The 14717-nt window shown below is 37.9% G+C and overlaps 2 protein-coding genes across 5 annotated transcripts; one reads left to right on the top strand and one right to left on the bottom strand.

Moving 5' to 3' along the window:
• Positions 1-8298: 8298 nt before the first annotated feature.
• Positions 8299-11997, bottom strand: LOC124351039. Of its 2 annotated transcripts, none has more exons than XM_046801795.1 (9): positions 11844-11997; positions 11539-11774; positions 11078-11473; positions 10880-11020; positions 10671-10808; positions 10017-10601; positions 9842-9919; positions 9524-9771; positions 8299-9459 (listed from the first exon to the last, which is right to left on the bottom strand). In XM_046801795.1, the coding sequence occupies exons 2-9, from the start codon at positions 11768-11770 to the stop codon at positions 8740-8742; spliced, it is 2538 nt and encodes an 845-aa protein (XP_046657751.1). In that variant the 5' UTR covers positions 11771-11774; positions 11844-11997; the 3' UTR covers positions 8299-8739. The 2 variants fall into 2 exon arrangements, with proteins under 2 accessions (XP_046657751.1, XP_046657752.1); XM_046801796.1 differs by having other exon boundaries at positions 11879-11969.
• A 227-nt stretch (positions 11998-12224) lies between these two features.
• On the top strand, positions 12225-13693 carry LOC124351040 (lithostathine-1-like). 3 transcript variants are annotated; one of them, XR_006921339.1, is made up of 5 exons: positions 12225-12308; positions 12780-12869; positions 12933-13018; positions 13101-13218; positions 13297-13693. XR_006921339.1 is itself a non-coding variant. In XM_046801798.1 (5 exons), the coding sequence occupies exons 1-5, from the start codon at positions 12688-12690 to the stop codon at positions 13539-13541; spliced, it is 549 nt and encodes a 182-aa protein (XP_046657754.1). In that variant the 5' UTR covers positions 12534-12687; the 3' UTR covers positions 13542-13693. The 3 variants fall into 3 exon arrangements, 2 of the variants coding, with proteins under 2 accessions (XP_046657754.1, XP_046657753.1); XM_046801798.1 differs by lacking the exon at positions 12225-12308 and adding an exon at positions 12534-12697; XM_046801797.1 differs by lacking the exon at positions 12225-12308 and having other exon boundaries at positions 12534-12869.
• The last annotated feature ends 1024 nt before the right edge of the window (positions 13694-14717 follow it).

The following is a 14717-nucleotide window of genomic DNA, read 5'->3' as shown; positions in this document are numbered from 1 at the left end:
ACTCGTACAAACCGTCGGGCGTGATAAAAGCTGTCTTGCTCCTATCAGCTTCAGCAGCGGGTACCTGCCAGTATCCACTCATTAAATCCAGGCTTGAAAAGAATTTTGCGCCAGAAATTCGATCAAAAACATCATCCATACGCGGCAACGGATACACATCTCTTTTCGTTACGGCATTCAGCCGCCTGTAATCAATGCAAAAACGATAATCACCAGATTTTTTCTTAACTAAAACTACCGGTGAAGCCCAGGGGCTAACTGACGGACGGATGATGCCTTGCCGCAACATTTCAGCAATTTTCTCCATGATAATTCTTCTTTCGGGAGCAGATACTCGATAGGGGACGCAGCTGATTGGATGTGCGCTTTCCGTGCCGATGGCATGTTCAGCCATGTTCGTGTGTCCCAAATTTCCGTCTGCTGTCGGGAAACATCAAAAACGCCTTCTGTACAGGGCCAGCACTGCGCTCCTCTCTTCCGTAGATAAATTTTCACCAATCCGAGCGTCTTCTAAAGCGTTCTAGCTCGGTTGTTCACTTTCACTGATGAGCGGGCAGGCTGGATCATCTGGCTGGTCTTCGTGGCCAACGATAACCACGCTGTGATCAAAATCAGGGTCTACAAAAGCTAATAAATCTTTACGACGTAAATTAAGCACCGATTCCTTCATATTCAAAACAGGAATTTTAAGTTTTCCTGCTGTCACCTTAACTATACAGGATGGAATAATCCACTCTAAACCCAGATGAGAACACATGTTTGGTCTCACCACTACATTACCAGAAAATTTTTAGATATTTTAGCTTTAATAAAACACAGAGATTCGGCTGGTATAACGGTTGACTCTACTATTTTCACTTCCATACCGCAAGTAGAATTGCGTCTCTTTGCTCCATCTTTCTCGAGTGTCTCAATCAATTCATCTTTCACTATCAAAGGACACTCATTACACACCTCACCACTAACAATTTCATCATCAATACCAGCAAACCGGACTTTCTTTACTTTTGGCTTGCTCGGTTCTTTTAATTTTACAATAATTTTATCATCCTCAACAATCAAATTTGTATTACTTTTTACAATCCAATCTGCTCCAAGAATCAATCCAAACGGACAAGATTTTACTACGGCTACATTTTCTAATTCCACTATTTGATTTTCCTACTTTACGTTTAATGAACAAAAAGAGTCTACTATTACTTTGTTACCATCTACACCCGTTAATTTTAACAAAGATTTTACAAAACTAGGATTGAGAATTTTTCTTACAACACTAAGTATTATGGCCGACACACTAGCACCTGTGTCAACCAGTCCGACCACTTCACCTACATTCTCTATAAATACCTTAAAAAACGGGAGCGGGAGACGGCAAGGGAGATATGCATGACCGGTGAGCATAGGCCTTGCTCCTAACTTCCGGTTGGACCTTTTTCCGTTTTCGTTGGACAATGACGGGAGATGTGGCCAATCACTCCACAGTTGTAGCATTTTCGTTTTCTAGGGTCGATCCATCCTCCTCCGCCGCGATCACCTCCGCTTCTTCCACCACGATCACCTCCGCCTCCTCCACCACGATCACCTCCGCCTCCTCCGCTTCCGGCACCACGACTTCCAATCGCCATCTTGTTGAACTGTGCAGTCAGTTGATTAACCAGCTGGTTGCCGAATGCTGCAAGAGTGGCGTTTAAATCAGGAACAGGAGGTGAAGTCTTTGTTCCGGGTGTAACTGCTGGCGAAGCTACTGGCGGAGCTACTGGTGGAGCTCCTGGTGGCGCTACTGGTGGGGGATGGCCCGTGTCCGACTTCTGACACCAAATGTTACAATGTGTTCAACCGGCGAGCGGATTCGGCTGAACACTTGAACTTAACAAATAAATAATTAAACGAAAATAACACATAGGGGTTTACTCACATATATTAAAACTACGCGGAAGTGGCCAGGCAAACGCCACAACCCTTTCTTAGACTACTCAAATGAACGTAAGAGTCTTACAGTGTGTTACACACACAAATACGTACGTCTCACACAGTAGACAAGACAGGACACGACAAGAAGACAACCGTGAGACAACTGACACGCATGTTCGTTAGCTGGCCGGCTTACGGCCGTCACGCCCTCACTCGGCCGCAACTACACAGGCCATCAGGGAACACAAATACTCATACATAGATGGGGGTGAGGAGACGGACCGTCTGCAACACCGCCTAACGAACTAAGGTAGCGAACCTTATAAAAATCAAATAATAAGATAAATCAATTAATAAAAAAATATACTTAATCTTATAAAATTAGTTTAGAAGTTTTTTTGTATTCTTTTTCCAAAGACATGATGTTTTCCATTGATAGAAATGGAAGTTTGGGTAGTTTTTCTTCAATATATTCATTGTTTTTTTTTCATTCGAATTGAACGGTACCTTAATCGAAAAAGTTTGAACAGTTAATTGTGTCTTTGCATGAATTGGGACCCATTGTGGACTATTTCTTCTGGCAATGCAATCCTTGGATTGCCCCTTAATGTAATAAAAGTTATCTGATTTTCACATTCAAGTTTTTTCACACAACTCGAACCTGCTGTTGAAAGTTGGTCTATGACGTATACTTGATGAAGCTGCATGAGCATGGGCTGTTAAATCTACGTTAAAGATAACACAACGTTTTGAACAATTTCTGAAATTGTAATTCAACGCAAGGGCCATTTCAAAATACAAATCTTTAATGAAGAAAGCCCAATCTGGTTTTCTGTAGGGGAGACTGGAGTAATCCGGGACGGTTTTCGTTTCCCCCCCATATCTCCCAATATAATCACCCTATTTTATTTTTTTTACATTTTTATATATTTAACATGTAGAGGTACCCCCCATATTTTTTATTTAATTTTAGAGTAAACCGTTTACCGGTAGGAAACGACTAAAGTTTTCAAAAATTTGTGGGAGGTGCCTATTTTGGGGGGTAAATGAGGACACTAGGGTGGGTGGGGTGGGACATTTGATTTATAAGCCTTAAAATTTGTTAAAAATAAAAAAAAAATGAAATCGTGTTTCCCTATATCAATTCTATATCTCTGTAAAAAAATTTATGAATTATCGTGTAAATTGAGATTTACATTTTATGAAAAAAAATAGGTTAGCTACGCCCGATTTGAGGGCGAAGCTCCCTGCCTATCTCAACTGCAGTAAAATTTGCTGACCCAAATTCCCGGTAATCTCTCTTTTTTAAAAATGTCCATATTTCCTAAAATAATGGGCCTAAAATTCCAATTTTCTTCTTAAACGATAAAGAAATGAACAAAGTTTCTTCCCATATAAATATATTCTGAATTTTTTTTTGTATTTTTTCCGTAATACCTTTTATGGCGGCGAAAAATGTTTCCATCAAAAAGCCGTTTTTTTATTTTGTCAATAACTCCCACAGTTATTGACAAAATCACACCAAACTTCAACCCCGATTAGATAACATGTTTTTACATGTTACACTAAAACAAATTTCAAATTAATTGATATTTTCGATTTTTCCCCTCACTGTCCCTCTTGACCTGGTGTCCCGGCATACTCCAGTTTCCCCTACGTATCTCTATACTGCCGTTGAAATTTCGTCTCTGATAGGCAAACTTGGTGAAAGTGCATGGTCATGAACTGTTGGGCCATAGTTATAAAACAAAAATCTAATTATAATACCAATATTAGAAGATAGTAGCTGTTGTGATTTAGTAACGCCACCACCTCCTCTATTCAAACTTGGCCACATCGCTCCCCTTTGATCCCCCCCCCCGCTCTGAAATGATAAAGACGTCACTTTAGCTTAACTTGTTGACGAGCTAATATTACGGTTAAATGCTCCGACGTTTTGGCTTATTCAATCAAACCTACAGTGGAATAACCCTTCCTTGTACACCAAAGTTTGCCCCCTTCACATTTTTAGGGTAAAATCATGGTTGGAGACGCCACCAAAAGGGGTGAACGGACTGTTGTTACCAGCCACAAACTACGTACAGTATCTTTAAAAAAAATCCGAAAACGATTTTTTTCAAATAGCTTAATTTAATGTTAATTATTTTTTTTAACTTCCAAAATTTTACATAATGTGTAGAATGGATTACTTTACAAAGTTCATGTTTTAAAATTAAGCATAAAATGCCAAAATATTTTTTAAAAATAAAAATAGTGACGGAAGCATTCGGAATTTTATGAAAGATACTGTACATTCTGACGCAAGCGGTTCTTTTGCATTGAGCAGCAACGGTTAAACCAGTGAAATGTTTTTCAATTAAACTGCAGTGTTTTCATTTTCAGAGCAGTTGAGGGCAAGAAGTGCGAATAGCAAAACTCGCCGAAATCAAACCAAAGTTTCATTAGTTGTCTCTCACCCTTCGAATACGGGCACAAGTTTTTTTTATTCATATTTATGTGTATTTTTCAATATCGAACATAAATACAAATATTGTTTAAACATCACTTGGGTCAGTCGGTAGTTTATTCTCACTCGGTTGTCTTGAGTTCGACTCCTTTCGCAACCAGGACTGTTTAGATAACAGTGAATTGCGTCCAAGTACACTTTTTTCATTCTGGAAACAAGAGAGTTAGTCATCCAGAATGTCGATAATAGAGATGATGATCTCGAGTCATCCGATTATGATGAGCCTGTCTGGCACATCAAGGAGAAAGCGATGAAGAAGTATGCGAATTATTTCGTTTATTTTTCTTGCATCTTGTAACTATTATTCTTTAAACTATTCTTGTATAGGCATGCAAGGAAGTATTTCCTGTGGTCAAGCAAGTGGGCTGCTCCTTCCATTTGACCTAGTCCTTTTATCGGCACATCAAATTAATAGGGCTGGCATTTATATCCCATTATCTTTTTTCTCATTATAATTTTTATTCTAGGGCCTTCATCTATCAGTCTCGTCACTTTCATCCTCAAGATAGAAGACGAGGCTGAGAAAATACCAATGACGGCAAAGCTCCTTTAGGCCCGTGTGTCGTCTTTTTTTAGGTCCTTGTGTCGCATAAAAAAGGGGGCGTATGTCGGGCCCCGCCTATTTTCGATGACTTAAAATATCACTTTTAATAACTGGAATAATTGTTAGAGTTTTTTACTAATTTATGTAGCTGTAATTATTATATTTGTCTGCGTATTTATTTATTGTTATTGGTGTAGGCTATTAGACTTTTGGCCATTCCTGCTTATCACCACCTGATCAGTAGAACATTTATTTCATAGCTCGTGTTGAGTTCGTTTTGTGATGGCGGTTTACGAGAAGTAACTTTATAACCATTTAACTCATTGTGCTCTATTAGTATGTTCAAGAATTTATTTATTTAGAAACTTGACGAAGTTTTCATCCACATGGAGAGACATATTAATGATTTTTACAAGCATTTGCAAAGGTAAATGCTGAGGTAAATTTCTTGATTTCAATATTTGACAAACTATATCACTTTTTTCGTTGCAGGCTTTACGATATGCTTTATCTGCAAAGTCCTCAATGTATCCTATGGTACAGCCAAATTCATAGTCATGTTTTGATACCATGAAAGACTTGATGGGTCTGAGTCGCTCTACCAACACCAAGATCACTCCTCATGCAACAAAGGTAGTTTTGCATGTACAATTTGGATTATTGATATCTACAATCTATAATTCTATTATCTACATAGAATCTGAATCACTAATTTGTAAAAGAGCAAGAACTATTAGTACACAGCCCTCCAGTTGTGACAAAAGAGACAGAAGGAGTCGCTCAAAGTCTGGTGGAAGGAGAAACCGTGGATCTCGATCACCAGTTCCTAAGACGGCAAGACCTATTTCAAGGCAATACAGTTGTGACACAAGAAACAGAGAAGTCTGGAAGGAGAAACCGACCATCTCTCGAAAAAAGATCAGAGACTTATTAGAAATATTCCAGCTCTCAAGAAAGAGATCGTAGTCGTTCAACGTCAAATGGAAGATGGAACAAAAAGTGCTATCGCCCTTCAAGACAAAAATTGGTAGACGATCGTCCAGTTCCACAATAAGAGAGATAGTATTCGGGCGAATCAAAGAATTCCAATCTCGCGATAAAAGACACCGTAGAAGCTCCTCATCTAAATCTAATTGTATTTTTACTGAGTAAAATGCGGAGGAAACTAACCTCATCAAAAACAGAAGTTAAATCGTGTTTCAAGCCTTATTCAGGTAGATAGTTTTTTTATAAATAGTTTTTAAATTAATTTTAACTTTAAGTGACATGAATTTCTTTTTAGATTGGAAAACTAAGATCAAGAAACGATAAAGCCTCACCAGAGAATTTGTTTGTCTCAGAAAGGAAGTTCAAAAAGATATCGAACTTCAAGATGAACGAGAGATGGTGTTGTTAGATGAGATGGGGTTAGGATCACTTGACATTCGTCTAGACGATTCTGCAACCTCCAAGGAAATAGAAGAAGTTCTCGGGTAAAACTTGAAGCAACTTAACTCTGTTTGTTTTTTATTAACGCAATTCCTTGTTTTAGATCATTTCTCTTTTCCCTTTCCCCGTTCTTAAATACTCAGAAGGGTTCATTTTTTTCGTGAGACACGGAAAAAGTAAAATTTAATTTTGGACACAACAAGGTTTCTGATGGTGTCAAGAATGTCCCAACTGGAGGGAAATCTCAATAATGTACCATAATCGCGGCTACACTTTCACCAGTGTTCCCAGCATTCTGATTGACTCTCTAATCTTACAGTGTTGCCAAAAACATATAAATAAACGTAAAGAAATATGTTCGCACTTGGTAAAGTTGCCTATGCAGCGTGGCATGGTGTATTAGTATGGTGGGGGAACTTATTGTTGGAATCGGCTTTCTCGGCCGAAGCCAGTGGTGGTCTATGATCAGCGCTGCCTGGTGGACAATTGGGTGAACTAAGAGTTCTCAACGGTTTGAAAATTTTCTAAGTCCGATTGCACATTGCTTGTGTACTTATAAAGCTATAAAAGCGTAAAAAATTAGTCAATGACAGTAATTAAGTATTATTTTTCCAGCTTTAATTATTTTAAAAATTAATAGACCAAAAAAATTTAAAAAAAAAAGGAATTGCCGAAACTGGATTTTGAAAGTTCATATCTTAATATCGTAGCTCGAGACTCTAACCACTGTGACAACCGATTGATGTAATTAGAATAGTGCCAGGTGCCACGTTACTACCATTTGAAATTTCTAAGTTCTAACAATACGTTTTGGGAAACTATTGCTTTACTACTTAGTCTTTATAGGTTTGGCTTATTGTCTTAATTGGTTTCCTCTCAATATTTTGCAAGCTAATTGAATTTAGGTAAAATTACAAAAAAAACGTTTTGGCCTTCGCTAGAACCGAACCTATGATCTTTGACTCCGTTCTTTGTGGCTCTTACCACTGTGCTACTTTCTATTGAAATTGAAAGCATTTTGCTACAATGGGTTCGTAAGATTTTGATGATTTTGCCGTTTTCTGAAATAAGTGGAGACTATCGCCGCTAGTGGCGGGACCAGTTGATAGGAATTCGAGGGGGCGGAACTGAGTTTGAAGGAGGTATGCCCGTAGAGGACCAATCAAGACGTCGCCATCTCCGAGAGAATCTTCCGCCATAAGAGACGCGTAACCATAGTAAATGGCTCTGTAGAGGTGGTTGCCAGTCTCCATGTTAAATTTCCCGTAAGGGGTCATCTGCTCATTTTACTATAAGGTTGTAGTGGAATGTCTATATGTCGCAACAGCCTAGATCTTACTCACTACAAACTCCCTATCAGCTCCATACAAACTCACTAGGAAAAAGTAGCTTCCCGTTATGGGAAATTTAACACTGTCATTGAGAACCACCTCTCCATTCCCCTGGTGGTACATATGGAGTGAGACCATGTTGAGCCGTGATTATGGACTAAGTGGTACGACCGTACGGTAAGTGGTGAGACCATGTTGCACTTCTGTCCCAATTCTACTCATTCGATAAAAATTGTGAAAGACTCTATAGGCGCTGCAATTCAACGGCAGTCGCCGTGGCCGAAAATGTTGCGGGCAGTGGTCGGTAGGGGCGACACCGTAGAGCAGAGGGTGGCAGGGAGGAACGTTTTGAGTGGGAGTGGGCCCGGATCGAGTGAAAATAGCAGGTTGCGTCGTCTTTTCCCCTCTTAGTTGCATTTCTGGTGAACATTACTTACTAGAAATTTAGTCCAAAATTTGCTATTTTAATCATACTAATGGCACTATCGTCAGTAGGACATCATTAAACTGAAGTGTAACCCGATACGCAAAATTAAAAAAAAAAAGCTTATAAACTACGTTTATATTTTTTGTTTCAATCCGCGTACACACTTTATTTATTTCCCTAAATATCGTTATTACATTCACAATTGAGAGTTCTAATGCAAAGAAAAAAATATAGAATTTGGATCAGAATCAGACATCAAAGGTCCCAGCAACGGAAGATGGACCCGTCCGCCACTTCTATGATTTACGGGAACTCTTCGATTGCGAAGTTTTCAAACCAGAATGGCGAATTATCCCCAACTAAAGCTTTATATTGCAGTCACTGAAAACTGATCGAGCACTGGTAGAAGAAACTTGAACTAACAGCGGGTAGGGAAAGACAGAAAAATAATATTGAACGATTATTTCGAATAAGGAAAGATAGTTAATTTTGAACGTTATCAAATAAAAATAAAATTGCCTAATTCGAAAGGCTCACATTACATTTACAATTAACACACTTCCAATTGAAGAATAAAATTAAAAATAAGGGCTCAAGACGAATAATGGTTCCAGGAATTTCCCTGGAAGGTTTTCTGCTTCTTTTGTTTTGTTTGGAATTTTCGGGATCTGCGTTCTAGTTCGCGGTTTTTGGCTCGATCGAACATCCACTCGCTTTGCTTCTCGCTGCGTCGCATTTTGTCACGTTGTTTCCCCATCGAAAGGAACCAGTCGGAATTCAAAGGCTTGGTATTTTCTGAAGTCACAAATCTATTGCCAGCACCGGAATAGGATTGTAATAGATTTGACCAATGGAATTCCAACTTGGAGCGAAGTTTCTCCAAACGATTTTCGACTTCTTCCAATAAGGAGGTGAAAGATTCGTGTTCTTTATTCACGCGTTCTAACAAATCGGCCGTTTTCTTTACAGATTTTTTAAATCTGGCTTCCATTTTTTCTGTGACCTTATTGTTGTTCTCTCTAGTTAGATTAATCAACTCATCTTGTCGCAGCCCAATTAAACGAATAAAATCTATAGCAGATTCCTTCACTGCATTTAGCTGATCCTCTATAGAACGATTGTGGCCATTGTTGATCAAACGATTCCAATTGCTTGTCAGATTGACTCCAAACGTATTCCAGAGTGGTTCGGCTGCAGACGGCCGCGGAACGAAGGTCTCTGATGGAGTTGAGATCGCTTGATCCTGTTGCTCTGGACTCGAAATGGGTTGCACACCACAGCGATAGCGTAATTTACCGACGATAGCGCGGAGCTATAAAGTTTTCACATTATTTAAAATTTTGTTTTACTACAATAAAACTTGTTAAGTGGATTACATCTTGATTTTCTGTTTGAAGACGGTTGATAGTGTCACGGTCTTCTACTGATCGAGTAGGTTTGCCATAGCGAATTCGTCCAATAGACTGCTTTAGGTCCCAGTTTTCTGTCATTAGTTCGTTAACTTGAAAATCAAAGCGACAACTTGTCGAGTCCTGGCCAGAGAGTTCCTTCAGTGTCCGGCTTAACTCTTCATTATAAGATGCCAGACGCTTGACTTCAACTAGCCAATCTTCTTCAGTCCATCCTTAATTTAATGTAGATATTTGTTTACTTTGTATTTCGTTTATATTTATAAATATATATTGCATGCAAACCTTCATATGAACGAGAGCCGTCGTGCTTCATCTGCTCCTCTCGTAGGCTGCAACGAGAGGGAAAGTTATCCGATAGTCCTGAAAGAAAAATAAAATAAAATAAAGCAACGATTATAGCATTTGGCTGGTTTTGGTAAATCTTATCGATTACATAGTTTTATAAACCCTCGCATACCTATTAAATGGCCTATGGCGAATCCGAAAACTGCAGCCAATGCGAAAGCCATAACGAAACTTAGCTTTTCGTTGAGACGCTGATTGGGACGGTGCACATAGTGTCGATCTGGAACGATGTTAGCTACAACTATATCAGCTGGAAGGTCTGGATTAGTCACAGCAGAATAGTCCATTAGGTCTAGTTCTTCAATTCGATTTGCTTCTTCCAAGAGATCAGGTTTCAACATCGTATGACTTCGTTGATACCCGTCTGCTGGAATCACCATGGGCGATGGAGAAAATGGAGGCTGTACAAGACTCGAAACGGACGAAGCCAGTGAATTAGCGTTCACTACCGCTTCTAAACTTAAATCCCAAGTTTCATCCTCTGATTCATCGTCCACAGAATAGCTGGACTGATCATCAGGTTGAGTAGGATCATGATTGGAAGATTCGGTATCCTCGTCGAAATCGACTTTTCTTTCAGAAACAGGCGCATCAATAGATTGAGCTGCTTTGGTATCTTCTGGCGTTTCAGTGGAGTTTATATTGTCTTCAATATAGGCGACCGAATCAGTTAGATCGGTATTAAAACTAACTTCCACTTAAAAAACCCAAGTAAATAAAGTTAAATGTAAATTTTGAAATTTTACGGCAGTGTAAATAAATTTACCTTGTTGCTCACCGACGCAAGCGATTTCATCATCTCTTTCGCTCTTAGAGGAGTCACTCAATATTACAGCATCTTCATTTCGAGATACTTCAGGATTGACGTCATTTTCTAAACCACTAACTTCCGGTTCAGAAAGAACTAAATTCAAAATTAATATTAATTATTAAAACAAAACTGAAAATAAATATTTTTTATAGAGAAAAATATACTTTGCTGTTTTTCTACACATGCGATTAAATTGTCTATCTGTTGGTGATCAGCAAAATCTTTCACTCTAATTTCTTCTGTTTGAATTATTTCAAGGACGATGCCACATACGAAACTATCGCCGGATTCAATCTCAGAAACGCCTATAAAATGTAAAATATAATGATTTGTAATAAATACTAAATATTGTGCAAAAATACTTTGATCTTCTTGACAGGTGACATCATTTGTTAATGGTGAATTCTCAGCAACAAGAAATTCTTTTAATATGGTTTTCTCATTTTGAACAAATTCAAGATTTGTGTTTGTTTCCACATCATTTTCAGTTGGGACCACAAGGGCTTCTATGTCTTCAACAAGCAACTGACTATTTGCTAATGAATTGTTTGATGTTTTAGATTCTTCACCATCAGGCTGATCAGCTTCATGGTCACAGTCCCAAGTATCTGGCTGTTCCATTTCTTCATAGGGGCTGCATTCTTTTAAAAATCCATTGTTACTTGATTGATGGGAAGAGCAGGAGATGTTATCAGACAAATCAAAACCTTCTGATTGCCCCTCAACATTTTTTAATAACTGTTGATTGACTGTGTCACCTGAAAAAATGTTGTACTATAGTAACAACAGTTATTAGATGCATAGCAACATATATAAACTGTACCCAAAACTGGATGTAAATCGCAGGAAGGCAGGACTGGGGAATCAATAACTACAATTGAGCTGCCTGAATCACTCCCTTGTTCACTGTAGTTGTCAGACATGTCTGCACCATTATTCTTCGTAAGAGAAACATTTTCAGTGAGGACAAATGTCCAGTTATTCTCTATTGCTTCATCTTCAGTTAGCACATCTTCTAATGCACTTTTCAGAGACTTACTGATGTCTTCTTCCATTGTTCTAAAGAATATTATAAATGTTAGATAATATGGATTACATTAAAACTGCAACTATACTACAGTATATCACCTTTAATCCTAATTCAAAAGAATTCTATGTGTTACCAGCAATCAGCTGAGAGGAGTGCTGCAAACAAAACAATCCCACTGGTATCCCCAACAACGTCTGATCACGTTTACTTTCTAATATTTACGCAGCAAACCAAAACAGTCGTACCCTGGTCATACTCATTTAAACATCTGAGGGAACGCGCGAGAAATGACGCAAGGATTTTGTAGTGGATGGGCGAGGGTGACCTCTGCGGCCTAGACTCTGAAACACGCAGAAAACGCAACGGCTATTGTCCCTTCTCTAGGGAAATTTACTATCTGCTATTCAACTGCTGTCTTTTATTTTGCATGAGCAGAAACTATCCAATCGATGACTAACCTCTTTTAGTAGACTGAGTACGACTCGTATAGAGTAGGTTGCGTTCCTTTGTTTACTTCGTTTCGTCGTCGTCACGTGTCCTCATATTCATAGAAGCCGTTCAAGGTGTCCGAAAGTAGAATAACAGTGCTTTTTTTATTTCTTCACGCATTCGCATACCTTAGGCGCACGAAAAATATAGTTGACATCAGATAGTTTTGCGTTTCTTACTTTGGTTTCCAAAGCGTTAACTTATTTATGTAAAAATCTAGCGTATAGTATTTTTAATTAGGATAGTTTTCTGTGTCCTGTTTGAACTGGCAGATCTGTATTTTGGCAAGTATAGGGCATTTAAAACTATGCTTGAATGTAATACACAGACTGTATTTGAAACAAACACTTGTTTATAGTTCATGTCATTGATCATGTGATATTAAATTTCTTTATCTGATAATAAGATAAGAATATTGACGGGTTTCTGGCACAGACTGTAACTAGCTCAGTCATGAATTTGTGTAATCTGTTTGAATATTTATAATAAAAACGAGACTTGGTTTGGTAGAAAAATGCCAATATTAAAAAACATTTTATTTTCAGATTGTTTTTTGCTATCCCTCTTTTTCGTTTTGACAACAACCGCCCTGTCAACAGAAGACAACGCTGATGGATTTTTTTCCGGGTCAACAAGTAACTTATAAAGATATTTTGTAAACTGACGAAGATTCTTCTTTATAACTAAAATTTTATTAGAAAGCTGCCCGGAATATTATCGCAATGACGTCCGTGTTCCTTGCTTTTTCTTGGGAGAAAAATGCTATTGTTTCTCAACACAAATGGTAGGACAAAAAATCAAAAAATTTTCTTCAATAACTCACCGCCATAAAATAAAAAAATTATATCATTTATTTGCTGTTATAGTTTCTGATGGCGTGGAATGACGCTAAATATTATTGTCGACTTAACAATTATACTTTGATAAGTCTGGAGACAAAAACGGAAGATGATCTGATACATCAACATATCGAAACCACCGAATGTATTTTGTGATTTAAATTTTTTCTAATGATTTTCGTGATTATAATTACCCGCTTGTTTGAAAAATGACATATTATAGTACTTTCCGAGCTGCCATGGTTTTGGACTTCAGGAACATACAGTGAGGATCAGTGGAAATGGTCTACAAGCCCCCTTCCTGGTGAACCTTTTAGTTATTCAAATTGGGCCTCAACAAGGCCAATTTACAACATGAATGGTTACTGCACTGAAATCAATTACAGCACTTTTCAAGGTGCATGGGTGGACTTTCCTTGCGATTTTACAAATTATTTTATATGCGAAGGAAATTCAACTTTTATTTAATTGATCTTTGAAAAATGAAAAGCGCAGTCAAGCAATGCAATGTGTGACCATACATAAATAGTGTAGCGATAGTTCATTAATTTCGGATTCAAGGTTGATGGGCGCATTTGCGTTGTAAAATAAATAGTTCAAATATATTTTTGAACCAGAAATTGTGATTATTTAAAAAATTTCATTTGATGCCCAATTTTACACTGCACTGACCTTATTTCGTCTACATGACGAATGCGCAGTTGATGTTTTTTTTTTTTTTATTGTTTATTTGCACTTTAAAGATTATTCTATTTAACGAGTTCACAACTCAGTCAGCAGATTAGGATGATTTTGTTTTTTTGCGGAGTGTGTGTGTGATATAAAGAGAAGCAAAATGCACACACCGATTTGTAGAGTTTAGCGAAAAATCGATGATGCAGTCTGCAAATCCTTTTTTTAGATTTTAGTAATAAACATATGATGACACCCGAATATCACACGATTTTTCGCTTACTGAATTAAAATTCAAGCTAATTTATTCTAGATACAAAATCCCCTTCTCCAGGCATTTCAAGCAAGCGTTTATTATCTATGGCTTTTTTTTCGCAAAGATGTCGATGGCTGAAAATTTGTGGGGGTTTTCATTTTTCGATATTGAATAATCTCTTTGTCCACGGAGTGCAACAAGTACGAAACTGATATTGTCTGTGCCTTCAGGTCATGTTTTCTCTTTTTTTTTCCAGACGATAACAACGTATTAATGAACTTCGTACTTGATCCGGTAGAGATTTCGTGCTGGATTTTGCAGCCACTATTACCCATCTCGCAAAAATTCATGTCATTTCATCAATGTTTATATTATAGGATCAGCAGAAGAAAATCAGGCCGAACCCATTTAAAATGCTGACTTATCATTCAAATTTTTCAGCATCTCGTTCCTACGCAGTGAATCATGTAAACAATCGCTTAAAGCCACCACATATGGTATCGCAGGTTTAGGAATATTTAAAATTGTTCATCCGCTCATTGCTTTTTAACGGCACCAAAATGGGGGGGGGGGGGGGGGGGGAGGGGAGGGGAGAAAGAGATCAACCCCAAATTGTTATTAAAAATTTTTTTCTATAAAAATACGGGTAAATACAGAGAATGCGTGCAACGATATGAATACTATATTTATTGGTTTGATTGTGGTCAGGAAATATT

The sequence above is a fragment of the Daphnia pulicaria genome, chromosome 7 (genome assembly GCF_021234035.1).
Source record: "Daphnia pulicaria isolate SC F1-1A chromosome 7, SC_F0-13Bv2, whole genome shotgun sequence".
In the NCBI taxonomy this organism is placed as follows: Eukaryota; Metazoa; Arthropoda; class Branchiopoda; order Diplostraca; family Daphniidae; genus Daphnia; species Daphnia pulicaria.
Note: the sequence above shows the minus strand (reverse complement) of the source record. Positions and strands in the feature narration are given on the sequence as shown.

Coding starts and splice junctions, on each gene's coding strand:
- LOC124351040 (XM_046801797.1), top strand. CDS start 12,749: ATGCCAATATTAAAAAACATTTTATTTTCAGATTGTTTTTTGCTATCC. Junction 12,870..12,932: donor ATTTTTTTCCGGGTCAACAA/GTAACTTATAAA, acceptor AAATTTTATTAG/AAAGCTGCCCGGAATATTAT. Junction 13,219..13,296: donor ACATATCGAAACCACCGAAT/GTATTTTGTGAT, acceptor GACATATTATAG/TACTTTCCGAGCTGCCATGG.
- LOC124351039 (XM_046801795.1), bottom strand. CDS start 11,770: ATGGAAGAAGACATCAGTAAGTCTCTGAAAAGTGCATTAGAAGATGTG. Junction 11,021..11,077: donor CACCTGTCAAGAAGATCAAA/GTATTTTTGCAC, acceptor TACATTTTATAG/GCGTTTCTGAGATTGAATCC. Junction 9,460..9,523: donor TTCAAACAGAAAATCAAGAT/GTAATCCACTTA, acceptor AAAACTTTATAG/CTCCGCGCTATCGTCGGTAA.